General features: G+C 35.3%; 3 protein-coding genes across 5 annotated transcripts; 1 reads left to right on the top strand and 2 right to left on the bottom strand.

Annotated features, from left to right (window-relative positions):
- The first annotated feature begins 376 nt into the window (after nt 1-376).
- LOC132055706 (serine/threonine protein kinase OSK1-like) lies at nt 377-7,110 on the top strand. Of its 3 annotated transcripts, none has more exons than XM_059447655.1 (11): nt 377-445; nt 929-1,127; nt 1,271-1,455; nt 1,556-1,738; nt 1,829-1,960; nt 2,063-2,248; nt 2,718-2,807; nt 5,295-5,378; nt 6,100-6,225; nt 6,300-6,527; nt 6,781-7,110. In XM_059447655.1, the coding sequence occupies exons 2-11, from the start codon at nt 944-946 to the stop codon at nt 6,895-6,897; spliced, it is 1,515 nt and encodes a 504-aa protein (XP_059303638.1). In that variant the 5' UTR covers nt 377-445; nt 929-943; the 3' UTR covers nt 6,898-7,110. The 3 variants fall into 3 exon arrangements, with proteins under 3 accessions (XP_059303638.1, XP_059303637.1, XP_059303639.1); XM_059447654.1 differs by having other exon boundaries at nt 916-1,127; XM_059447656.1 differs by having other exon boundaries at nt 413-445; nt 940-1,127.
- Nucleotides 7,111-7,369: 259 nt separating this feature from the next.
- On the bottom strand, nt 7,370-10,489 carry LOC132055705 (probable receptor-like protein kinase At5g61350). The gene has a single exon (XM_059447653.1). It carries the CDS (start codon nt 10,252-10,254, stop codon nt 7,690-7,692), a length of 2,565 nt encoding a protein of 854 aa, XP_059303636.1. The 5' UTR covers nt 10,255-10,489; the 3' UTR covers nt 7,370-7,689.
- A 1,411-nt stretch (nt 10,490-11,900) lies between these two features.
- On the bottom strand, nt 11,901-20,709 carry LOC132055707 (uncharacterized). The gene is made up of 18 exons (XM_059447657.1): nt 20,404-20,709; nt 20,204-20,308; nt 18,903-18,985; nt 18,662-18,746; nt 18,488-18,574; nt 18,039-18,100; nt 17,758-17,939; nt 17,615-17,675; nt 17,094-17,271; nt 15,573-15,611; nt 15,424-15,485; nt 15,271-15,307; nt 14,709-14,758; nt 14,095-14,164; nt 13,537-13,609; nt 13,005-13,081; nt 12,850-12,918; nt 11,901-12,348 (listed from the first exon to the last, which is right to left on the bottom strand). Exons 1-18 carry the CDS (start codon nt 20,470-20,472, stop codon nt 12,289-12,291), a joined length of 1,449 nt encoding a protein of 482 aa, XP_059303640.1. The 5' UTR covers nt 20,473-20,709; the 3' UTR covers nt 11,901-12,288.
- Between the last annotated feature and the right edge of the window lie 6,583 nt (nt 20,710-27,292).

The following is a 27,292-nucleotide window of genomic DNA, read 5'->3' as shown; positions in this document are numbered from 1 at the left end:
TGAAATATTACCAAGCTTTGGCATGTATTATTTCAGGCCTGTATAAATAACATTACAGACTAGTCTTCGTAATTAGTATATTGTTGGGTTTAGACAAAGTAGGCCCTAAACAATGAGATGGACCAGGACGACCTTTGTAATGGGCCTCATCAGCAAACTTTTGTCGTATCCGATAGAAAGTGGAAGAGATGTAACGATATCCGAGTGACGTATTGGTGAGTCAGATTCCAAACCTGAGAAGGACAAACCTCCAATCACTTTCCTTCCTTTCACCGCACTCTTTTCTCCCTTTCTTTCCCCCACAATAATTCCCCCATGCACTCTCACTAATTCATTTCATACATTTTCTAGCTACTTTTCTACTAGTGTTTTTTTTTTTGTCAATAATTGAGCAAAGTTGTGCTTTTTATTGGCAATTACACTTTATGATTTGAACTTGATCGAGGTGTTAATCGTTTTACTTGATCTAGAAATTCATTTTATACATTTTCTAGGTATTGTTCTATCTTTTTTCTTAATTCTCTGCTACTTCTTGTGTCTATTTTTGCAAAATTCTTTATTTTTGTGTTTTTTTTTTCCGGTCAATTATTGAGAAAAATTGTGCTTTGAAATAACAATTACAGTTTATGAGTTGAACTTGATCTAGGTGTTAATCGTTTAGCTTGATCATCGATTACGGAATCTTCAAGTTGATAACTTGAAGTTTCTGGGATCGGATTACTTGTTCGTTAAAATCGGCGGCTTGCTCAATTGACTTAATTTTGTCATGTGATAATTAAAGTTGTTAACTATGTTTAAGACCTTATTAGAGAATGGAATTACTGTGTAATTCAAAATGAAAAGTTAGGTATTTAACTGTCTTGACTGATTTTTTTTCTTTTTGGGTAATCAAAATCCTTTTGACTAAATTTGTAGAGGCGTTAATCAGGTGTTGTGTAGGGAAATGAGTAACAGAGTTGGTCCAACTCCAGAGTGTCCTTTTCTAGGGAACTACAGGGTTGGAAAAACACTTGGCCATGGATCCTTCGGTAAAGTCAAAATTGCTGAGCATTTGCTCACTGGCCACAAAGTGGCTATCAAGATCCTTAACCGTCGAAAAATGAAGACTCCTGACATGGAGGAAAAACGTAAGAAGCTCATACCTGGGTATCATTAAGTTACCTACAAAATTCGGTTTTTTTTTTTTTTTTCTTTCCACCATGATATATTTTTGCATCTTGGTTAGTTCCTGTAATAATTTAGATGATCATCCATGATTATCTTTGTGCAGTGAGAAGAGAAATAAAAATATGTAGATTATTTGTGCATCCACATGTCATACGACTCTATGAAGTGATAGAGACATCAACAGATATATATGTTGTGATGGAGTATGTTAAGTCTGGGGAGCTCTTTGATTATATTGTAGAAAAGGGCAGGTTACAGGAAGAAGAAGCTCGGCATTTTTTTCAGCAGGTAGAGTTGATTTTCTTATCTTGGTCTTTTGATAGTGCAAATGACACTTCTAACAGTGGCTTTAGGTCTTACAAGATCTTGGTTGTTTCACTGGGGACAGATTATTGCTGGTGTGGAGTACTGCCATAGGAATAGGGTGGTTCATCGGGACCTTAAGCCTGAAAATCTGCTTTTGGATGCAAGACGCAATGTAAAGATAGCAGACTTTGGCTTGAGCAACATTATGCGAGATGGCCATTTTCTGAAGACAAGTTGTGGAAGTCCAAATTATGCAGCTCCTGAGGTGGAAAACCGTACAGTTTGTAATTTTTAAGATAACCATTTCTCTTTTGAGCTGGAGGGCCGAAGTTCAATAGACAACATTTATTTGCAGGTTGTCTCTGGGAAACTTTATGCTGGTCCGGAGGTAGATGTTTGGAGTTGTGGCGTTATCTTATATGCTCTTCTTTGTGGTACACTTCCTTTCGATGATGAGAATATTCCTAACCTTTTCAAGAAAATAAAGGTACATCCATTGATCTACTTCTCTGTCTGGTTTCCCTAGACTTTCCAAGTTTTGGCAGTTTGAGGTAGTGGTTCTTTACATGGTTGACCATGTTTCATTCAGGGTGGACTCTACACCCTTCCAAGTCATCTGTCACCTTTAGCTAGGGATTTGATACCAAGGATGCTAATTGTTGACCCTATGAAGCGCATATCCATATCTGATATTCGTCAGCACCAGTGGTTCAAAATTCATCTTCCTCGTTATTTGGCGGTTCCTCCACCTGATGCTACGCAACATCTTAAAAAGGTAACTGTAACATTATTATGCTAATAAGTAATAACAAAGATTATCTTGTACGATGCTGAAACGGTTCCAATTGGTTTTACCCCTTTTTGTCAACTGCTACCTTCAAATCCTGCTAGATATGCTGCTGCATATCTGGAAACTCATACTGGACACTGACTCTTGTGGTTTCTCCACTTTTTACTCTTGTATTAATTCAAGTGGTGACATAAAAGAATCATCAAGTATACTTCCAACGAACATCAAAACACTGTTATCAATCTTCAATTCCTTTTAACGGGATCAGGGAAAACTTATGTTTCTTGCTGCCATCGCAGAGAATCTCGTTTTGACTGGAGATGCCAAAAACTTGTCACATCTATCCCGTATACCTCGCTCCTCATGCATATAATTGTCTGTTTGTTAAATACTATGCTATGCAATTCTGTCTATCTACTCATTCTTGCTGTAACTATAAGCTGTCTTGCTGCAGCTTGACGAGGAAATTGTCCAGCGTGTAACTAGGACGGGGTTTGATAGAGACCAGTTGCTCGAATCCTTGCAAAAGAGAATACAAGATGATGTATGTTACTTCTTACACCTGTGAATCTGTCTCTTGTCGTAGCTACTGTTCTATTCTTGTGGGTTTCCTATATTGCATATGCCTGATAATAGGGCACTGGAAAATGAAAAAAATCCAGCGATTGTAGATATACTTGTGTTTTACATTTCTACACTAGAGATTGAGGCTTTTCAGTGTATTTGCTGACCCTTGGGGCGAGATTATATATATATATATATATATATATATATAAACCTCTAAGGAGGACCAACACAACACCAAATACTTGTACCAAAAGCTTTACAAACTGTACACGCAATGAATGCTTGTACCATAAGCCATAAAACTTGTACACTTTACCCAACTATTTTTTTTTATCCCACGTGGACATATGTCATAATACTTAATATTTATTCCCTTCTCATGTATAGACGTATGCACTTCAATTTTAATTCTCCGACACATTTATTTCCTCTGTGCACTTTTACTCACTTTTGACTTTTCACGTTCTTGCTGAATATTTATTCTCTTCTCATGTATAGACGTGTGCAGTTCAATTTTAATTCTCCTACACAAATTTATTTCCTCCGTGCACTTTTACTTGTTCACTTTTGACTTTTAACGTTCTTTAAGAATTAATAAATCTCACGTTGATATATGTCATAGTACTGAATATTTATTCTCTTCTCATGTATGCACTTTAATTTTAATTCTCCGACACATGTTTATTTCCTCCGTGCACTTTTACTTGTTCACTTTTGACTTTTCACGTTCTTGCTGAATATTTGTTCTCTTCACATGTATACATGTATGCACTTCAATTTTAATTCTCCGACACATTTATTTCCTCCGTGCACTTTTACTTGTTCACTTTTGACTTTTCACGTTATTTAAGAATTAATAAATAAATTACTCCCTCCATCCTATATTACTTGGCCACATTACTTGACTTTTCACGTTCTTTAAGAATTAATAAATGAAGTACTCCCTTCGTCCCATATTACTTGGCCACATTACTAAAAGTACATGTCTATTTTTCTATTCTATATTTTTCTTCTTCTTATATATAAAACCCCAAGGTGGATGAACACAACAATAATAAGTTGTACAAAAAGCAACTGAAATTGTACTCTATTCTATATTTTTCTTCTTCTTATATATAAACCCCCAAGGTGGATGAACACAACAATAATAAATTGTACAAAAAGCAACTAAAATTGTACTCTAAGCAGGGACTAACATGTTTACATTTAAGAAGTTGAACATTAATTCTACCTCTTGTGTGTTTACCTTTTAAGTCCCCACAGGTCCACAATGTTTTAATTGTCTTTTCATCTCCTACATTTGGCATATACTCCCTCTGTCTCAATTTAAGTGTTTACGTTTAACTAGACATGGAGTTTAAGAAATAAAGATAGACTTTCAAATCTTGTGGTTCTAAATTAAAAATGTGTATAATATAATAAAATATCTTTTGAATCTTGTGATTATAAACTTGACATGTATGATATTTGAATTATCAACTTACTAAATATAAAAAGAGGCGGACATAACCAAAATAAGATAATTTTTTTTTGTATTTTTTAACAACAAACGCCCAAGTGGACGAACACAGCAACAATAAGTTGTACAAAAAGCAACTGAAATTGTACTCTAAGCCAGGACTAACATGTGGACATTTCAGAAGTTTAACATTAATATTACCTCATGTGTGTTTACTTTTTAAGTCCCCACGTGTCCGCAGTGTCTCAATTATCCTTTCATTTCCTTCATTTGGCATATACTCCCTCTGTCTCAATTTAAATGTCTATGTTTGACTAGACACGGAGTTTAAGAAATAAAGATAGACACACATGAGGTAACATTAATATTACCTCATGTGTGTTTACTTTTTAAGTCCCCACGTGTCCGCAGTGTCTCAATTATCCTTTCATTTCCTTCATTTGGCATATACTCCCTCTGTCTCAATTTAAATGTCTACGTTTGACTAGACACGGAGTTTAAGAAATAAAGATAGACTATCTTGTGGTTCTAAATTAAAAATGTGTATAATATAATAAAACATCCTTTGAATCTTATGATTATAAACTTGACATGTAGGATATTTGAATTGTCAACTTACTAAATATAAAAAAAGGCGGACATAACCAAAATAAGACAAATTTTAACAACAATTGAGAAATTAAGGGGAAAAATAAGACGAAAAGAAAAAAATATGGAGACTCACTAAGGAGAATCACGGTATCCTTTGCAAAATATACAAACCATAAAGACTAACTAAATTGAGTAACCAAATTAATCATGTTGGGCCCCGTGCATCGCACGGGCATAGTTTGCTAGTATATATATGTATATATATATCTGTGAGTGTATATGTATCTATAGATATATTCAACTAAGTTTGAGGTCGCATTCCATGATTTCAATCAAATTGATTGCAAAGGGATGAAATGTAGTAAACCTTTTAATTACTTCAGCTTGCTTTATACCTTTATGTGTCTGTCCCAGGCTACTGTTGCATACTATCTGCTGTACGACAACCGTTCCATGGCTTCCAGTGGCTATCTAGGAGCTGAGTTTCAGGAATCTGTGGTATGCCCTCTCTTATTTTTAGTTCATTGTTTCTCATAGCATAAATTTTTTGGGCTTGCATATACTATCCATTCTGTCAACAAGAATATGTGAACTGCAGAACTGTTCATGCTGTTGTGTGATTGTCACGAGTCAGATAGGAAAATTAGAATTTGTGAAAATCCCATAACAATGAAGATACTCCGACTACAGTCATGCTGCTCTCTTTTTGTACAAATAAGGAAGAAGAGATGTTACTATGTTCTGCGGTTCTCCAACTATATCCTAACTCTAGATTCACCTTGTAATTTCTTATTACCTCTGAACTTCTTACTGATAGTATGAGAGTCTAAAAATAATCTTATAATTCAGTAGGTGGCGCATTTTCCATCCTCTTTCATGTTTGCGGTTGGGACAGTTACCCTGATATTTGCTTGATTGAATCTGTTGGCTTCCTATAATATGAAGTTGAAAACTGCAAAGCATGTCAAGAGTCATAGTCTTCTGCATATGACTAATTTCAAGATACACTACTATGGTTCACATTTCGCTCTTACTACAAGTTTGAGAGCACTGTAGTTGGGCTCTGGCTTTAAACAATATTACTTGTGTAACTTCCGTACCCTATTCCCTTAAGTTTAGAGCTATGCTTCTTCAAATGTCAGATAACTATTTACTATAGTCTTAGGTATTCCACCCTCATTAGGTGGTCCTTGTAATTTACTTTCCTGTGTTTCTTCAGGATTGTTATTCCCCAGGATTGTTTCCAAACCTTGATCTACAACTGTCTACTGGGAACGGAATTTCTCAAGAATCGAGTTTGAGACACCCATTTTCCAAAGAGAAAAAATGGCTAGTTGGACTTCAGGTTAGTTTTCTTGCTGTATATGTAATGGAAATATTGTGTGAATTTCCTCATTTTGATGTTGATTACTTTTTCAGTCTCCAGCAAATCCAAGGGAGATCATGAATCAGGTTCTTGGGACTCTACAAGAACTAAATGTTCGATGGAAAAAAATTGGGCACTATAATATGAGGTGTTTATGGTGTCATGATCTGGATCTTCATAGCATGACCAGCAATCATATGAATGATGATCATTTTATTAGCAATGCAACTGCCATAAGTACACATTTACAGCCACAACCTGCTGTGAAGTTTGAAATGCAGGTATGATTATCTTTTTTAAATCATCTTTTGCTCTCAACAAAGTGGTTTCTTTTTTAAGGCATAATGTTGGACAACAATTTTAGCTTCTGGTATTCAGTTGCATCGATTGTTGAACTTGCGTTCACCAAAAAAAAAAAAAAAAAAAAAAAAAAAGGGAGACCAACTAAATACAAAATTCCATTGATTCTACTAGTAGGAGTTTTTTTTGTTTATTTAATCTTTTTAATGTGGATTTGCAAAAATACTGTTACAGCTCTACAAAACTCAGGACGAAAAATACCTGCTTGATCTCCAAAGAATTAGCGGTCCACAGTTCCTATTCCTGGATTTCTGTGCTGTTTTCATTATTCAGCTGGAGGCACCACAATGATTGGAAAGAAGAGGATGTCTGGTGCAATTGTGTATTTTGTTAACAATAAGAAACTTTGTTGTACATATCAATGTTAATGGGTTTGTAATGTTCCTTTCCTATACTTTTAACAATTTTGTGATCATGTTTCTATAGTTCTGGCTTTTGCCAGATGTGCACACATGATATACTTTCTCAGTAAAAGTGTGGGTCTCTCATTCCAACTAATTTTAGGATTTTCGACAGTCACTTGTTATGGCGTTTCCTTTCAATTAGAGTCGTTAGTTCTCTTACTTTTCTTTTTAGTCGGTTTCAAAAAGTCATTGCTTTTGTTATGTGATGCATGTTACATCTGTATTTTCAATACTACTACAAGAAGTTCTATTGGTATACTTGCGTTTATTCTTTTTATGCGTAGAAAGACGATATATTCACCGAAACGCCACCCAACAAGAATTAGCGTAACTCGTATTTCCAGTCAAATGTGTTAACGAATGGCTTCTACCATATATTTCACCATTTTACAGTTTAGTGGGTTTATAAATACTAAATCACATAGCAACATTACTTTTTGAAAATTAACACCTGAGCGAAGATAAATCGGTAAAATACAACTACAAGCACTAGAAGGGAAAGTCAATTAGATCCTTGGATACAGACAAACATCTGGCATGTCTCCAGTCATCATAAACTAAACAGGAAATCAACCACAGAGAACCCAAAGATTGCTTGAAAAGTAAAGTGAAAAAAACATAAAAGCAGAAAAACCAAAAAAATAAAAAGGCTGATCATCTTTGATTGAAGTTATTTCAGTTATCTTCCTTGAAAACCTTCTAAAAACAAAGGAGAACCAACCACCACTCCAGAATCATCATTGATGTCAATGAGCTGATCTTCTTTATTGCCCTTCGAATTCATCACAGGCTGTTCTGAAGAACTTGGCTTGGAATGTTCCTTCTCATTCTCATTCTCCAATGGAAGACCACTCTGTGGGGATGCTGATTCAAGCTGCAAAGCATACTCTAAATTCCATAAAACATCTCCCATTGTAGGTCTATCAACCCCATATTCTGCCAAGCATTTCTCTGCCGCTTCTACGTATTTTCTTAAAGCCTCGGGGCTAATGGTTCCTGCAAGATGAGGGTCTATGATCTTCTCTAGAGACCCCTTTCTGTGTTGCTGCATTGCCCACTCAGCCAAATTCACTTGTTCTCTTGGCAATGCAGGATCAAGTGCAGGCCTTGCACATAATACCTCGAAAAGAACAACCCCAAATGAGTACACATCAGATTTTTCTGTTAGTTGTTGTCTTCTGAAGTATTCAGGATCAAGGTACCCGAAACTACCCTTCACTGCTGTGCTGACATGCGTTTGCTCCAATGAAGGACCGGTTTTTGACAAGCCAAAATCAGCCATCTTTGCAACAAAGTCCTCATCCAGGAGGATGTTTGTAGTTTTTATATCGCGATGTATAATTCCTTGAGTTGATCCAGTGTGAAGATAGTGTAGCCCTCGAGCAGCTCCTATGCAGATTTCGAGCCTCTGTCTCCATGTTAGAGTTGGCAAATCGGAACCATAAATGTGGTCACGAAGAGGACCATTAGACATGTACTCGTAAACTAGAATCATTTCTGATTGTTCATCACAATAACCAATGAGCGAAACAAGATGTCGATGCCTAAGCTTGGATAGCAATTCAATTTCAGTTAAGAATTCGTTGATGCCCTGAGAGGATGATGGATTTCCTCGTTTTATAGCTAGTTTCGTTCCATCTTCCGATTCACCAAGGTACACTTTTCCAAAGCCTCCAACACCAATGACTGCTTTCTCATCAAAGTTTTTCGTTGCATTCTTGATTTCGTTGAAAGTAAAGACGCGGCCAAAGTTTAGGCCCGCGGATATGATTGTTGAACAACTAGTCTTGCTCTTGCTTGACATGAAACTGCAGTAACTGGCATTAAGAGGAAGCCATGAAGAGAATGTCTTTTGCTTCTGCCAACCCTTTGCTGGCCTCCTTCGCCAACGAACAATGTACATCACAAGCAATATTAATGTTGTAACCATTAATATTAATCCAAAAGCAGCAGCAATTTTCATTCCGCGTGATCTTGGCATTACGCCTGGGTGGGGTCTGCCAGACGAGAACAGACCATCCAAGCTTCCAGCTATGTTGCTTATCTTCATTACCTCCAAGCCATTGAGGATGGCATTCGGAAGGATAGATTGAACGTTTGACGCGGGGCCCACCTGTACGATGATCGAGCCGTTGGTGATGGCTGTGGCATTGAGCACAAAGTCTTTGTAATAAGGTGTGGCCAAATCTGAAGTCAGTGTTGAAAGGTCAAGACTTGAGACTCCCACCATCTCATTAAGATAGACATTGAAGTACAACTCATTTAGGCCTTTGCTCACAATATCACAGAAATGCATTCTGATCAAATAGGAAAAGTTCGGATCAACGTCCATCTCCCATGTTAGCTTAAAATTCGAGTTTGGCACCCCAGCATCCACCATCCTATCAGCTGTTGCATAAACAGATTTCGGGGCAATCAAAGACGTCGCCCCTCCATCTGGATATACGATTGTCTTTAGAGGAACCGACACATTCTGAGCCCCTTCCGGAAATGACATGTACTGATCATCAGGCAACCATGTCCTCCACAATGTGTCATTTTTAGGTGTAACAATTGGCCCTCCAATATTTAGCCGATAACTTACTTCAAAAGCAAACTGAGACAAGCCATTGAAATCACCAACAGGTGAAACCGCAGCAGCTGAATCAGGAATGAGATCATCTGGTGCTGAGACAAACTCAATGGCATTGATAAAAGCAAAAGATTTCTTCAAAGGTGAAAATTTGAGGGTGAATTGGGATGAAGTAATATTGATAAGGTATTCTTTGAACAAAACTTTACTAGTATCCTTCACTGAGAAATCATGAAGTAAAACAATACTATCAGAAGTAACAGTGAACATAGCACTTGTTAGATTGTAATCTGGATGAGAAAGAGGATAAAAATACAAACGCACCCAATGCCTGCCTGGTTGAAAAACAAGAAACCTATACATAGATTCACTTTCAAATATTCTTGCTGTGTGATATAACAAAGATTCTGAGGAAAAAGAAGTGACCTTTTCTTGTAAAGACTTAACAGAAGCTAAAATAGTTTCATCAGTGGACAAGTAAGAAGCAGATTGAGGGTCAGACTTAAAAGTCCTTCCATCATCAAGCAAAGTGGTATCAGGGGATCCACAATTGATCAGATAGTTATCGGCTGGCGTAAATTTTGTCCCCTTTGAAGTTGAAGTGGCTACATTTGCAAAAAATAGTACTACGAGAAAGGCAAAAGTGACAAAAGGGTGTTTTCTTCCTCTCATCTTTTGTTGTATGAGAGCAAGATGTTAGATGTCAGAACACTAAAATTGTTGAATGGACATAATAGGAATAGCAAATGATGAAAGGCAATTCTTGAAAGAGAGTGTAGCACGTTTATGTTTGTAAGTTGTAATGAAGAGTATTGTGAACATTTGTTGTTAACATGTTAGGATAGAACGTGCCTTCTTGTAGTTTTTGAAAGTTGTAGACTTTTTCGGGAAAGAATTATCATTCTGTTAATTATCCACAAACTGTTTCTTCAAAACGTTTTATAATTAAGAAATGATGTGATTAACTTCCAACAAACACAAAAGTCCAAACCGCGTATCCAGCTGGGAATATAATGCTTGAAGAAATTCTTTTATTGGTTGACCTTTGAGAAGGGAAACGGCTATCATTACAGAAGAATCAGATAATCAGCCTTTGGTTATGCAAGATGTGGGACCAATCACCGAATTTCTAGGTATGTTAATTTCTCTCTACTAATGCCAAGAGTTTAACCTTTTGACTAACCGTGTACAGTATTTTTTTCACTGCCAGGTTAAATCACGGGCAATAATAAGTAACTATTGATAACAAACCAGACGTGATACCCTGAAAAAATAGAGTAAATAACGTACTATAACACGTTAAATTACATGGATAATGTTGAATTTTTTTTACATCGTTAGTGATTATAACTTTTACTCAAATGTCAATTAAGTAAGTTCGGATTATGGTCTGTCTTACGACACAAATAGTCAAATGTTGCTCTTTCTCATTCACGTGATTAAATTGGTTCTAATACATTAACCACCTGATTTTCTGGGATTTTTATGCTGTAAAACAAGGATCGTTTTAGTCAAAACGAGTGACGGTGGAAAAAAAAAAAAATAAGAGCCTTCAAATGTTTTTGCTTCCTTGCACGCTAAAATCTAAGCTGTGCAGCTGTAATAAATACTTTTTTTTTGCGCGGATTGCCCTTCATTTGGGGTTGTCTTTAAGTTTTGCCTTCAAATTGGTGGTCTTTAAGGTTTGCCCCTTCACTAGGAACCCCTTGATCACAGATTCAAACCCCCGCTCAGTGAAAATTTAAATTTTTTTCGCAAAACAGAAGTTGTAAAAAAAGGCAGAACTTGCGTGGGTCTGCAAATTCTGCCCTTTCTGTCTTAAGGCAAAGTTATAACTCTATGCCTTGCAAAAAAAAAAAATTAATTTTCGCGCAGGTGGGGGTTTAACCCGCGACAAATGGCTCCCTAAAGGGCTTTAAACTTTAAAGACCACCATTTTGAAGGGCAAAACTTAAAGACCACCCTGTAATAAGGGCATTCCTGCCAATTGCCCTAATAAATATAGAAATAAGTCCACTAGCCACTACTCCATGAACTAAATTTACAAGTCTTCCTTGTATGCCATGAAAAAGCTGTCACATAGTAACAGATAATTTCCAGAAACACAACTCACAGTCCTATCTCATTGCGCTAAAAACCCAACGATTACGAAGAACCGACACTAGCACCACAAGTATAGAGAAAATCAGAATAAAGACGGAAAAGTAGATGATAAAAACAGTAAATATCTTATTGATGATCTTGAACAAGCTTCCAGAGCATAACTTGAAGGAATCGATACAAGTAGCAGCAATTAGATAGAAACAACAAGGTATGGATTTGGTGAAGGAAGCAAACACAATATGGATTGTATTGCTACCCAAACGAAAAGATCCACTCTTTACATAATCGTCGTTTTGGCTTTACTGAATGTATTGCGGGGTCGACCCACTGTTTACAACAAAAAGAATAGTCTAATTCAATAACAGTGCAGGCCTTTACAATAAAGAAAAAATTGAAGTCAACAATATATCTCTATGAAAGGAGAATTGGGTTGAGGATCCACCAGAATGTGGATCAAAAAATATTGAAATCAAAATGAGCTTTACACAACAACCAATGATAGTACAACTAACGGAACTAATTACGGGTTGACCAAAACTTGTAGCAGGTGGCAGCCTTCTCCTGCTTTCATGTAAAAGGAACTAATTACATGTTCACCAAATATTATTGTAGTCGACAACCTTGCTCTTCTTGTTTCATGTACAGGAGGCCTCGCCTTATCCTCTGCGGAATAAATTAAGCACAATCAACAGATAATAAAAGCGACTAATCAAGAAAGAATCAGAGAGAAAAAGAAAGAGAACACTCCGCTTGTATAGTTGAGTTATTCTAGGGATATTAGTGCCATAAAACATGGCTTTTGACAGAGCCGGATCAAGGATTTTAATTTGATGGATTCAACTTTTAAGATACTTAGTATGGAACTCGTTGTACTTTTAGAATAATGGATTTAAGTTCCAGTGCGAAAGCACTGGATCCACCCCCCTCTGATTGCTATTTCTACATGTATGTTTCTAATCGTTCTTGTCCTACGTCCTTATCAAAAAAAAAAAAATCGTTCTTGTCCTACGTTAGAACAAGGCAATTCGCTTGAGTTGCTCAACTGCCTTTTAGCCTAGTCTCACGACGTGCTACAAGCAAGCTCCATCGTGTAGCAAAACCTTATTATCGAATAAAGGAACTCAAGAAAAAGACGATTTAAATGAAATGTGAAAGAACAAATACCTCATGTGTATCTCTTATCTGAAGCAGGTCTAATTTCTCTGTTGGTCTACGACTCGTCAGAGTGTTAAGCTGCATTTGTTCAGGCACCAAAATATAAAAATTCTAATTCACATCTACTTCTTGTTTTTAACTTGAACATGGATTCAAGTGCGTACCCAAAAACTTAAGCGCTCAGGATCCTGTGGAGATGGCATCAATCCTTCAGCTTTGAAGAGTTCTGCACGTCTACGATCTGAAGGCAAAGTCTAGGTTATGATGTTTATACTGAAAGGATATTAAGCAATAGAATAATTAGGCTGTACTAAAATACACAAAACAGAAACATAAAGCTCAGCATTCTGCCTAAAGCCTTCCAATATAGATCGATAGGGACAACAAGTTTCCAGGTCATGTTCACCGCTTTTGATTGATAAAGTCATCTTTTTCTGATAATTCAGAAGGTTCCATACGTATCGCACCAAGAAGGTGTAGCATTTATGGAAGTGTTGTAGCATGTACATCAAGCATCCCAAAAAGCTAACACCTATCTATGCAAGTGGTACATCTACTTTCAAAACCTATCTATAGAAGTGTTGTAGCTATGTATGAAGGATCAAAAGACATCAAATGTCATCCTATAAATGGACCTACTACAATCATTTGCCACAAGAAAAGACCAGAAACGAAAAACTCTAATACTGACTTTACCTCCAGCTACTTCTTGTGCGTTCCTCAACCATTGCTGAGCATATGCCGCCGCCTTATTTGTCATCTCCAGTAACTATCAGCAATTGACAAATAACAATTAATATACAAGCTAAGAAACTTGAGCGAACAAGCTGGAGTTTGAAAGCATTAACAGCTTGACAATGTATTAGTTCCTGAAAAGCAAGGCACACAATTGTGCACACAGTATACAAGTACTACATACACACAAATGTGCACAGAGTATATATCAGTAAGCATATAAGAGAGAGGAAAACAAGCTATTTCCATCATAATTCAACTTGAAAAGGCATGAATTACATGGTTAGTAAGAGAGAACAGAAAATTCTCTCATATGAAATATAAGGCAGTCAATAATAGTTGGATTTCAGAGGAATCCCAATAAAAACAGTTTGCCCCAAAATCCTCAAAAAGAGACACAAGAAACAAGAATCTTTCTTTTAGCAGTAAAATAAGAAAAGATTAATATAGCACAAAAATAAGGATCATATATAAAATGGATCGATAAATCTCTCTCAGAGGCATTGCAGTACAACTTACTTCATGCCTCTCTCTTGTTCCTTCAGCTGGAGATATATCATGTATCCATTCAACCTCAGCAACACGATACCTTCATAATAATGGCCAAGGAAAAAAAATAAAAAAGCAAGCATAAAATAGCAAAATAATAGAAAATTTTAGTGTAGGTGCTGCACATAATATTTTGGGATAGCATATTGGATCCAACCTCCTGACTCAACGCAAAGCAACAATTGGACCAACCCAGAGATTCCTACTATCCCCTCACTTTCTAGAATTTAAAATTGTTGGCCTCTTCTATAAGAAGTTTGAGAATTTACTTTCCAGAAATAAATTAAAAAGGATAATCATTTTCTTCACTACGTTTATATGAAAGGAAAAGAAAGGTTTCCTACACTTTTGCCAGGACTTATTATTGATAATTTTTTTTCTTGTGAACTATTTGAACTGTTCTTCTTACGAATCTCCTGCTTACATAACGAACAGAAAAGGTCAGAAATTACTTTTCTGCATTTTTGTTTTCCTTTGGCAACCATATGGTACCTGAACCTATGTTTCTGTGCCCTTCTTACTACTTCTAAAACTTAATTACCCATTTCCATCTCCACAAATAAAGAGTCAATAATTGAACTAACCCGTCTTGATCCCAATGTCGTACAATGTGGCATCTACGTCGACTTTCAATCTGCATAAATTTGTGCTAAATCAGATACAAGTTAAAAGAACTTTGAAGATCTTTTATGAGGAAAGAAAAGCTTCAGCAGAAATTTGTCTTTCTTATGGCGGGATATCAAGACATGACACCACCTCTGGTGGAACTAATAGCCTTTTGAATTCATACTCAAAAGAGAAACAACCAAAACCAGGGTTCATCTGACAAAGAAATTGAATTCTAAATGTGCTGAAAGGAGAAATGCTCAAAGTGTTCAAGAAGAACATATATGGGCAAAAGTAGCTACAGCGTTCACTTTGAACAAACCGTCAGGTGCACCGACAGCATCTTACATGGATGCAATATTATACATGACTTGGTGTGTGTGGTGACGAACCTTGACTAGTTTACACTTTAAAGTCCTCCTACAGCAGTTTGCACCCTCATGTTAATGAACTCGTATGTAGTAAATAAACGCCATGCTAATAGGCAGACTCATGGTACAAAAAGAAAAGCATATAATGGGACAAAAAGCTGATAGTCACCTCCAGAAAGAAACGCCCATCTGGAAGTGGTTCACACCTACACGAAGAGACGCAGGTTATCAAATTCTACGAACAAGAATAACATGATGGAATCTTGAGACGAAATAACATTAAAGATATCCCCAAAATCTGAATAGCTCGCAAAAAACCTACTCTATAATCTCCACTTCACAAGCATAATCCGCTACCGAACCCGTCATAGGATCATGAACAGCCTGCATGATTAACGGTGAAGCGTCAGCCAAAAGTGAAGACTGCGAAACCAATTATAACAACTGGGGGAAAACCAAAGGAAAAATTACCATTCCCATTCGACGGTTTCCTTCCATTATCCTCCTAACCTGTTTCAACAACAAAATTTGTAAGCTTTTGCAAGACAGTATGCACATGAGATCTATGAAGTTCCATCTCAACTATGCATGATTGAAAGGCTTGTTTGCAATCTAGGGAAAACAAGAGAAAATAAATATAAATATGAGGAAAAAAAAAAAGCACTGAATAAGAGCCCGTTTGGATGGGCTTACGGCTTTTGACTTATAAGCTAAAAGTCATGAGTTAGAAGGCTTTTGGCTTATTTTTGTCATTTTGACTTAAAAACAAGTGCTTAAAAGCACTTTTTATTTTACCCAAACAATACAAAAGTGCTTAAAAGCACCTAAAATAAGCCAATCCAAACAGGCTCTAAGTATTAATGTTTTTCATTTATTTTGTCCGAGTTGGAAAGTCAGAAAGAAAAATACATTCCACATTCCTATTCTATGTCCGGGAGAAAGAATTGCAAAAACATCCTCTCTTATGTTGTTCCCTTATCTTTCTACAATCAAACAAGAAGAAGAAGAAGATTCTCAAACTTCGTTCCCTCTCTTTTGCTTCTAAACATATCGTTCATTAGCTAAAGCTAGCAATAGTTGAGGCATGCTCAGTAGTTACTTTGATGAACGTTTTGTTTTAACCAGATAGTACATTTACTCAGGCATGTATAACTTCATAATACACTTAGATTACTTGCAGGAGCCATCTCTCAGAGATGCTTTAGATGTCTTTTCAAAATTGCACAAATTTGCAAAAGAAAACCACAATTGCCAGATCTGCTCCTCCTTAACCAGGCATACATATTGTATCATGTCTTCAAAAAGCGTAGACAAAAAAGTAAACAACATCTAAAATATCCCGATTTCAAATTTTGCCTCTTTTCGGGAACTTAAATTAGGTCCAGATTTGACATGAGTCTCTTTAATTTTCTTAGATTGCGTGAAGTATAGAGATAAGTGTGATATTTAAAGAATCCCTAAAATATAATTTTAGAGGATGTCTAACAAATTAATTGAGCAGGGATATGATAGGGGTCCAAATGTGCGCAGGCTGGACATATAGGATTGGTAAAGTAGATCCCAGTTTTAATTTGGGCGCGAAGTTCAGTCGTGGTTGCTGTTGTTTTTATTTTTATTTTTGAGAATTAACTAAAATAGGATAATCGTACTTTTTTTAATAATAGAACAACACCTCTACTATTGGTGATAAGCTCCAATATCCAAACATTTTTACCTCATCTTTTTCTTATGTCAAAGTAGCACAAAAAGTTCATTTTTTTTTTTTTTTGATGAAGTAGCAGAAAAGTTTTATTCAGACCTATTCTTCTTAAATTATATATATGGTAAACTAAGACACAATGATTCGGACCACAGGTAATAGAATACCTAAATAAATCATAATCATCAAGATATAGAAATATAACAATGATGGTTCATCTAGGTCCCATACGTAAAAGGCATATCTGGATTCTACACTAATAGTCAAGAAAATAAGAGTCAAGTAACACTCACCATAAGTCTGTAACGAGGTTCAAAAATGTTAAGTGCAAGTTTCTCGCATGGCAGAATTACATCCATGACAAAAAGAGGCAGCAAGTCAACACCAAGGTTTATCAAACTGTCATTCTCAGCCTTCCTTTCAGCATATTCCTCAGGAAAAGTTTTTTGTATTATGTTATTCAATGTTACACTGAAAAAGTGCAAATAAGAATGAGGCATATTATCCACACAAGACAAAATATAGATAAAGCAATCTTAGCCCCATGGACAAAATGAGTTCAATTAACCCGTTAATATTTTGTGAAGAGTCATCAAGGAATGCAAGGGTACAGATGCAATATTCTTTTTATTCCTTTTGCAGGAAGGCTTGTGGTCTAGAGAAATCACTCTCTTTTAACAGCATTACAAGAGAGGAAGCAATAAAGCATGTGACTGAATGCCAGTAAAAGAGAAAAAGATAAATACAGAAGCTGCAGTCTCAGCAGTAAAGTGTAAAACAACTACAATGGGAGGATGTACCATAAGCTACTAACCTGATTGCACATGTCCTGGGACTAATCAAAAGAACTGTCCGGCACAATGGACATCTGTTATCTACAAAATTTTTATCCAAAGGGTAAGGAACAAGAGTAAGAGAAGAAAATATGATGATTGTACTTCAATATGTAAAACTTACACCGGTCCATTGTCTGGAAAAGGCATGCACGGCAAAAAGAATGTCCACAGGGAGTTGTTATAGGTTCATATAATAGCTTTAAGCACAGAGTGCAGTCAAAATCATCACTGCGCTGTGGTCTCCCGTGGCTTCTCCTTCCAAGTGTGGCTGTGATTGATTTCTCCAAATTTAGAAGGGAATTGCTATATTGCAGAAGAAACAACAATTAACAAACTTTCTTGAACAGATAATGAGATGAGAAAGTATGTTATAGTTATGCTTATCACCATAATGTGCTTTACCTTAGAGGATTCATTTGAAGTCCTGAACGGATTACCTCTTGGGCGAGCTCATATTTTTCCAACTGCCAATTCAAGAAATATGAGATGAGTGTCCAAAAATTTAACAAGTGATTGGAAGTATGGCAATCTCCTTCACTACATTCAAACAGTTACAAACTAACAGCCAGCAGAATAAATAAAGAAATAAGCATTTGATGAGATAACATAAGACCATTGAGTGAATTAGACAGTTGAAGTATTTGCTACTCTCATGATAGAACAACGTTTACGAGGTGGTCCCAACACACTAGAACAAACCTGTTTTTAGTTATTTCCCCCACCCTTAAAGTATAAGAGTTTAGGAAACAACAAAAAAAGGAAATAGAAAATAAGGCTATGTTCCAAAGTCCACATACGTTGAAATCATGTGTTTTTCAAGTTAATGATGCACAACAGATTAATCTCCTTACCAAAATGAGTGAGTTCGCCTTCAAAATATGTGAGTTAACTGAATTGTTCTCCAGATGCATCACCTTCTCAGCGTCTTTTAACGCAAGCTGATATTGAAGTAAAACAATTTAAATTTGCTGCAAAACCCTCTACTGAGAAGGTTGAAATCATAGATAATAGCAAAAAGCACACACCCCAGCATATGTTGTAGGATCCAACCCACTCAATGGCCTGTATTCTGAATCTGATGCAGATCTACTTTTCAGAAATTGGCTATACCTGGAAATTCAGTCATAAAAAAACTAAGTTCAGCTACTTGAGAAATGGTGAGCATTCACATAGACTCAAAACGTAAAGATGGCAATGTCAACAGAGATGACATGCAATAAAACATTCGATATGCATCAGAAATACCAGGCATAAACTAAACTTCACCTGAGGTATGAAGCACATCTGTTGCTAAGAATAATAGGATCATTCGGCTTAATGTTGCTAGCTCTTGTATAACGATTGATAGCCTGACCAAGGAAGCAGACTTATTGAGAAAACAAGAAGATACAAGCAAGCATAAAAGACACTTTACGATGATCAAATAATACAGTTAAAGCCTGAAAATCTTACTCGTTGAAGGAGGTGGTTTTTGAGTTAACAGACAACATTAAAGAAAAAAGTTGATCACTAGACTAGGCACTGGTATGTTGTCAAAACAACCTCTAGAACATCTCTCCAAACCAGAGGCCCCTCAACCACCTTCAACTATTATGTCAGGTAGTTATAGCAGAAATATTGGACCACATGCACTTGATTTTAGCTCCCTAAGTCTCAAGATTTTCTTCACAAAACCAAGTATAAAACAACAGACCTAGTCCATTCTTCATCAGCCATGAGAAAAAGAGAGTTCATAAACAATTTGGTTTTAAATCTTGTGTATCTTTCCTATTCCTAAGAGTAAACCTTTGCTGGCTTATGAAGTAAAAATTTCAAGTTACAGAATACAGTACGTTATCGTACCTCTTAGAAATAAGAAAACAATGAAAGAAACAAGGGCTTATTTTAGTATGGAGAAAACTATTTTTCATGATCAATCATTTCCAGTATTCAGTCACCAAGAGATGTTTGCGATAAATTTTGGGCGGAGGTCATTTTTCCTTTCCATATATCACTAATGCATATTCTATATCACTTGCTTCAACGAACACATAAACATTATTTTCAATCTTTTTGCTAGAAACCGATCCATAAGATGATTTCCCACATGGAAAACATTTTCCTCCATTCAAAACCCGCCTTTGTGAGGTATGAAGAGCAGAAACACTTCCTAGACTTACAGGCAGAATCACTAGCTAATGGTTATTTGGCACAAGGAACTAGGTAGTACATGTAGATTCATGACAGTGCAAGATGAATATAGTGGTCCCAATACATGTGATCAATTCTATTTAAGGTTACCCCTGGAAACAAGTCATGTTCATAGGATTCACCAATTGCAGTCTTTAACACATAATCATATTAAAAGATCCACTTCTTCTTCACTCCACTCCAGACAAACAGAGAAATGCAGACCCAATAAACCATTCTCTTATGTTTTCCAATTATAGGGATATGTTAGACGGACAAGAATAGCAAATCTTCAGTTGTCAATTCTTTTATAATCACCAGTAGACAAAGAATAACGGAGGACAGAGGTTCATTAATTAAAGGAAGTATTTTATTTATGAAAAGAGAATTGGGTTTACCTCGTCCCATCTGTTGTCACGATATGCTTTGTTACCCGTCTGCACAATCTCACATAGATGATTATACCTGTCCCACGAAATAGTTGGCACTTCTCCTGATTTCGCCTGCATTTCCTCACAAAAATTCCAGACAAGTATTTAACAAGAAAGCCCGAGAAGAGTCAACATATAATTGAGATTGAAAGAGAGAGAAAACTGACCCATGGATAATCTTGAACATCATCAATGCCTTCCAGATTAAACCCAGATGAAGAAGCCTCGCCAGACATTGTTAAGCCAGAAGAGGAAAAAAAAAAATAAGACAGAGCTGTAAGAGAAGTACTTTAGTCTCAAGAACCTTGGTGAGTATAACAAAATAAAACGATTAGCGGCGTCGTTTAAAAGCAAAGAAGAGTTATATCGTGTTCTTTCAAGAATCCTTCGTTATATACATGGACTGTATTCGTTTACGTGGTCCTTCTCTCTCTTTGGTCTTCAATTTATCTGTCTAGATGTCAATCGGATACATTTGGAGTTATTGCGAGAGCTTTCGTTCTCAAGAATAAACAAGAATGTAAAGGCCCACCCAAATATTTTCACTTGGGGAAAAAGGGATTCACTGATAAAGTCTTTCGTACTTTTTTATAGGCCACAATTGCACCATCCGCTGAAGCACCTGCCAGCCGTGTGTAATAAAAGACAATCAAAGTACTCCACTTAAATAATTGATTAGCTCAGAATAAATACTATTAGCTAGCGTTTGGTCATAGATTTTGGATCAGATTTTAAAAATCTGTCTTCAATAAATTTTCAAGTTCCCAAAATTGATCCAGGCTAATTTTTGGGTTTCTAGGACTTCCACTCACAAAACTTCAAATTTTTCCAAGTAAAATGCACATCGAAACACAATTTCAAGTTTCAAAAATCACTACTTTAAAAACACAAATTTCAAGTTTCAACTTCAAAATCTATGGCCAAACGGGAGCTTAGTGTTATTTTTATATTTGAAATTTTTTTATTCTGCATTTCTTATTTAATCCTGGAAGAAAAGCTTTTGTAGTCGCACTTACACAGATATTATGACAAGTTGAAGATCATAAGTGTCAAAAGGTTTATAGTAACACAAATATAATGACATATTTAAAATCATAAGGTTCAAAAGTCATTCATATTTTCTTAAACACCATGTGGAATCAAATCACGTCAACATAAATTGAAATTGGGAATAATAGGTTAATTTTCAATGTCAATATTTAAATATAATATTTTAAACTTGAAATTTTATATTTAAAAGTTATTATTAAATATTGTAAACTACAATTTATTATAAATATATATTTGAAAATGTATAAAATATTAATTCTAACATATGAATGATTTATGACAAGTGCATGATGAGAATAATGGAGGATTAATTCTTGTTCTGTGGAAAAATAATTCATGTAATGTTGTTTGCTTTCGGGTGTTTCTCTTGGGAGCATCAAAAAAAAATTGTCATCCGTAACCTACCTCGCAAGTACAACTCTTTTGAAGTGGCCAGGTGGAAATTGCCAAGTAAGTATGGTTGAGTCATTAGTGCGTATAAATTTTTTCCTTGGAGTAGGAACCAAAGTACTTCGATAAATATGGTAGCTAGGCGATAAGTGATAAAGAAAATGAATCTTTGATCTAATTCGACTTCAAAAATTAATAAAAATTTATATTCGACCTTGAAAATCGGTGATTTTGAACCATTGATCTACACTATCACATGGATAAAATTTCGTCGGTTGAAAATCAAAATTTGTTAAACTCAAGTTTCGGTCATGGATCAAGCGGGGCAAAAATTCAAGGCCACAAACTTTCAAAGTCATTCTTGTAAATCACTCAAAACTCAATTCATAATTTGAAGAATGTTCAAGATTATAGAAGCACATAATCTACCTCCACTCAACCCTCCCTACATATTTACAACCGAATATCTAAAGCATGAACAACATTATTATAAGATAGTGTCTGACATCAACTAAACAATGTTTGAGAATAAGTCTGACTCTGATACCATGAGATCAGTAAAAAATAACCTTACATATTGCTCTAGTTATTGGAGTATTGATTAAGTGAGTTTTTAATGCAGAGATAAATGAGTTTTTAATGAAGAGAAAAATCACAATTTAGACAAACATTCTTATAATTTGAGCTATTAGATGTCTTTATAAAGAGACAAAATACTTTTATGCACAGATAATACGAATCGGAGAGTATTACGAGTTAACGAATATTTACGAAATGATTTCTTATGACTGCTTATAAGAAAATAACCCTTTTTAATCTCTTGTGTGGAATTTTAAAATTTCTTGCATGTAAAACTGAAATTTTCTCATAAAAGATATGAATTAAAAATAAATTATTAAAAGACTATAGAATCAATTGATCCTATTTACAATCTAAATTATTGAAAGGTGACAGGGGGGAGGAGTTAAGGCGATTTGTCACTTTGTTGGCGTCATGTTGCTAATGTAAGATAAAATAAACTGAACTTTTTCGAAATAGCACTAGCGCTGACTTTCACACTGTTTGTTAAGTAAAGCTCAAAGGATGAGTTGGATCCTTATAAACATTGGAAGAAGCCGATCAGCTATTGACGATCCTAACAACAAATACCTCAAAGCAAAATCTTTTGTCCCATAGACATATATAATAAAAAAGAACATAACAAAATCCTGGTGTATCGTCTTTCAAAACACCAGATGGTGAAAAAGAAACATGGAAAACTGTATGGATGTAGAACCATGTGCATAGCGATTCTTCCCCGCTATAAATTAATATATTCTTATTGAATTCATTTGGATCAAGATTGAAGATGAGCATAGTAATATAGGATAAGTTGTCTATACAAATTTAGCGATGTCAAATAGGCGAATTAGATCAAACTTGCTCAAATTAAAATGAATTGAATTAACAAAATATCATGACCTAATTCATCAAACTAATCCATCCAAAGAGAAAACATGAATTTTTTTACTTTGTTTTATTCTCTTTTCGTCAAAATTATAACAGAATCGTAAAGAGATCTATTCATTGATAAGAAAAAAAAAAACGTGAACGGGGATTGGAATGATGATAAAATAGAATCCTGGGTTGCGAATAGTGATTCGATTGCTGATGAAGAAAGAGAATTCTTGGTTCAGTTCTCCACCTTAACGACGGAGAAAATAGGATTGATCAAATTCTTGAGTCGACTCATAGTGATCATTTATCAAAGAATGACTCGGTTATCAAATGATTGAACAACCGGGAGCAATTACTTACAATACTTAGTTGACATTCATAAAAAGCATCTAATGAATTATGAATTCAATCCATCCAGTTTAGCAGAAAGACAGATATTTCTTACTCATTATCAGACAATCATTTTTTCACAAACTTCGTGTGGGGAAAATCGTTTTCATTTCCCATCTCGCGGAAAACCCCCGCCTACGTCACCATTTAATATTTCTTGCCCACTATTGGCCAAACCTCCTGGGCACTAGGCCCAATGTGAGTTGGATCACTTAGCCACGATTCATAATTAAAAAAATGAGCACCGTGGAAATACATGCCGCTCAGCCTTACTAGATAGAGATTGTTGTGTCAATTTGAGCTTACAAAAATAGTTCAGCTCGCTTAACTCGAAATTGTTCTTTCATTTACATTTTTCCTTATTAGCGTAACTAATCACAAACCACTAGAAAGGTTATTATTTTCCTCACACTGTGTGTGTGTTTCTATGTGTAAAAATTTAGAAAAGAAACAAAAACGCAACAAAACTAAGTTGTATTATGGATCAGTTTAGCTCCCTGATATATAGTCTAAATTACCCAAAATTGTAATTAAATTAATTAACTAATTTTCAAGCTGATTCATCAATAAAAAAATATTTTAGTGTATCACCGAGGGTTGTGGTAGGATGAATAAGATTCTTCTACCTTTAATCAAAGATTTTAGATTTGAGCCCTGAGTTACGCGACACAAATATGGATTAATCAAGACCCAAAGTGAATATCGAATACCGAATGAAAATAAAATAAAAACAAGTATATGTAGTCGACCCGTTTAAATTTGGACTCATGAAAATTTAATAAGCTAAATTAGACAACTTTGTACAGATTGAATTGTGACACCTAATAGGGAGGACAGCCACAAATAAAACCTACAATGTCGAGATTCAATATGTGCAGTCTAGAGTTCTGGCAGACAACGAAAGCAATGCAAATATTACGACTTTTAGTCGAGTCTCAAGAATTTTAGGAATTGGTTAAGAGTTGTCTGTCACGGCTTGTTTTGTTATCAAAACAAACCAAGCATCATTTACAATCTAGTCTTGTTTTCAACTTCTTTGTGACGTGATGTCCAATCAATTCCTTTTTGTCTGCTGGCCAAGTAGCTCTGCAAATAAGCTTACTTCTTCGTAGTCCCTTCTTCGGTTCTTTCCCAGTTCCCATTATAACTTAAAGGGGTCATTTGGTAGAGACAAGTTATGCAAGAACTAAAATGCTGGTATTAAACCCTCATATTCAACTACCTCGGCTATTTTCGAGCACCTCATATTTTTTTTCAGGGCATCCGAAGATTCCATTTAATGTGTGTCACACAACTGAACAACTCAAGCAAGTTGTATGAAGTTTTTTCATTTTACAAATTAGTGGACATAAATCTTATACTTTTAGATTCGCCAATTTATAAAACAAAAAGAAGGGACGGGGTCAAACGCCGGCAGCTGACTCAAGTGTCTCCCAAACAACGCAAAATGGTCGTCCATTACACAGCTCTCTAACTCTGTCCCTAAATGATGCACCGCTACTATACAACCTCCCCCCGCTCCAACTCATTTAAAGGATACAAGTTAATTATAAATGAAATTCTTTCTTAATTTAAGAAGTTTTTTTGGTTAAACACATCGAATCAGGGGTGGAAATTATCATCATCTGCGGAAAAATTTACTTTCTCTTTCATCATGAATAATATAATGAGAGGCAAACGTACAAAAATTTCCTCGTTATATTACTACTATATATAAGGGCAAACTTAGGGACTTTTGTAGTCCTCACAAGAATTTTCAATTTTTTTTTAAACTTTTTAATTAATTACTTTTAGGTCCTAATCTTATTTATTTAAGTCAATTTTATTTTTTTTGTTTTCAAGGTCTACTTTTCAAAAGCTATCGAACCTCCTACCTCATTTTTCATGTTCTTTGGTTTTCTGTTTGGTGCTCGATATCCGCATTTGAGCCCAATTAATCCGTATAATTCGCATCGTATCGTGCCATTCTGGGAAGCGCCTCCTCCAAAGATTTTTTTTCCATATCCATGTTCGAACCCCTAATCCCTAATTAAGGGAGGAACAGCTCCATCCGCTGCACAAGTTAAATTATGTATTTGTCTTAAAAGTTCATTAACTATGTATAGATTATTTATTTAGAACTAAATAACTTCAGAAAATTAGGATACATAACTTATAAATGTCAAATTTTGACTTCGCATTTGATTTGAAGTAAATAATTTCATCAAAATGAAAAGTTAAAATATTAAAGGAGTGGAATGAAAGTTTTGCTTTCATATATTGAAAATATACTTATATGAAAGTTAATACAAGTGCACAACAACAATGGGTATATGCTTTCATATATTGAAAATATACTTATATGAAATTTAATTATTATTAACGTAATTACCCACTTGTGGGACTACAATGGGTATATGATTATTGTTGTTGTGTACTTGTACTAACACAAATTATATTTCTTTAATTAAAATATCTACTTTTATATCTTGAGCCTCACATAACTAGTCTATAATATATACTCCTATCTTCTTCACCAATATAAGTATTTAGACAAACAACTTTTGACGTGTCTTTCTCCTCTTTTTTTTTTTTTTTGGTGTGTGCGCGCGCGCGTGGTGGATTAAACATGTAACCCCACTCTACTTATGGACGCAACCTCAAGCAAAAGACTTATCTTCTTTCCTTATAGAGTTATAGTCATTAAAAAATTCATGAAACAAAGGTTTGGTATCATACGAAAGAAATTCATGAATTGACTCCACTGTTTAGTTAGTTCTAAATTTTTAAATGGAAGATATCTTCAGATATTAAAATACAGCTGATCTTTTTTCACATATTTCATCGGGGCAAAAGGGTAAATCCAATGGGAGAGCATTTGCCAAAATTCACGGAATATCTAACTCGTGATTTTGTGGTTTCTCGATGGCTAATCAATCATTTAAAACACTTGAGAAGCCGCTTGCCACCATTTCCATCATTATCATCATTAGTAGCGTTGCCAGAATTTTCGCCGAGGGGTTCAAAATATAAAAAAATAAGTCTAAGGGGGTTCAACATCTATTATATATACATAAAAAATAATTTTAACCTTATAGAAACAGTGTTTTTTTCCGCCGAGGGTGATCGGATGGCTCCGCCACTGATATTCATCATCATCTTCTTTATCTTTTTCCTACTTTTTCCTCTTATGAGATGGAAGTGCTGCCAAATAAAGAATTTTACAAAAAGAGAGAATGTCTACGTTTGACATTTCTGGTCGGGGCATCAAACTATTCTCCTTTCTCACACAAAAACTATTAGAATTTTAATACGTTTTGTTTTACTGAAAAGGATCGAACTATGAAAAACAATTTACAAGCCTACCACCTTTTTTCCCAATATTTTTCACAATCATAATTTATAGAGCCTGCTTGAATTAGCTGGAAAAAAAGTGACTTTTAAGCATAAGTGCTTAAAATACTTTTTAAGTGCTGAAAGTTATTTTATAAATAAGTAATTACGTGTTTGAAAAAAAGTGCTTAAAGGATTTTTATAAGTAAGGGCAATATTGGAATTAATAGAATATATAAGGGATAAAAGGGTAAAGTTGTTGGTCAAACCAAAATAGCTTTCAAGCCAAAAAAAATTAAGTTGGGGTCGAGGAACCTCTTAATTTTGAATTATTTTAAGCACTTTTTAACTTAATTTAAGCTGTTTTCTATTTTTTTCAAACACCCAAATAAATTTAAAATGGCTTATAAGTTGGTTTGACCAACTTATAAGTCAATTCAAACAGGCTCATAGTGTGCTCGTTTCTTCCACATGGTG

This window comes from Lycium ferocissimum, chromosome 5 (genome assembly GCF_029784015.1).
Source record: "Lycium ferocissimum isolate CSIRO_LF1 chromosome 5, AGI_CSIRO_Lferr_CH_V1, whole genome shotgun sequence".
NCBI lineage: Eukaryota > Viridiplantae > Streptophyta > Magnoliopsida > Solanales > Solanaceae > Lycium > Lycium ferocissimum.
The sequence above is the reverse complement of the archived record's forward strand: the minus strand, read 5'-3'. Positions and strand labels throughout refer to the sequence as shown.

Excerpts from the sequence above, each read along its gene's own strand:
- LOC132055707 (XM_059447657.1), bottom strand. The coding sequence starts at position 20,472 with ATGTCTGGCGAGGCTTCTTCATCTGGGTTTAATCTGGAAGGCATTGAT. Across the intron at positions 12,919-13,004 it reads CTGAGCGCTTAAGTTTTTGG|CTTAACACTCTGACGAGTCG; the intron begins GTACGCACTTGA and ends GAACAAATGCAG. Across the intron at positions 12,349-12,849 it reads AGATAAGAGATACACATGAG|AGGATAAGGCGAGGCCTCCT; the intron begins GTATTTGTTCTT and ends TTTATTCCGCAG.
- LOC132055706 (XM_059447655.1), top strand. The coding sequence starts at position 944 with ATGAGTAACAGAGTTGGTCCAACTCCAGAGTGTCCTTTTCTAGGGAAC. Across the intron at positions 1,961-2,062 it reads ACCTTTTCAAGAAAATAAAG|GGTGGACTCTACACCCTTCC; the intron begins GTACATCCATTG and ends TGTTTCATTCAG. Across the intron at positions 2,249-2,717 it reads CTACGCAACATCTTAAAAAG|CTTGACGAGGAAATTGTCCA; the intron begins GTAACTGTAACA and ends GTCTTGCTGCAG.
- LOC132055705 (XM_059447653.1), bottom strand. The coding sequence starts at position 10,254 with ATGAGAGGAAGAAAACACCCTTTTGTCACTTTTGCCTTTCTCGTAGTA.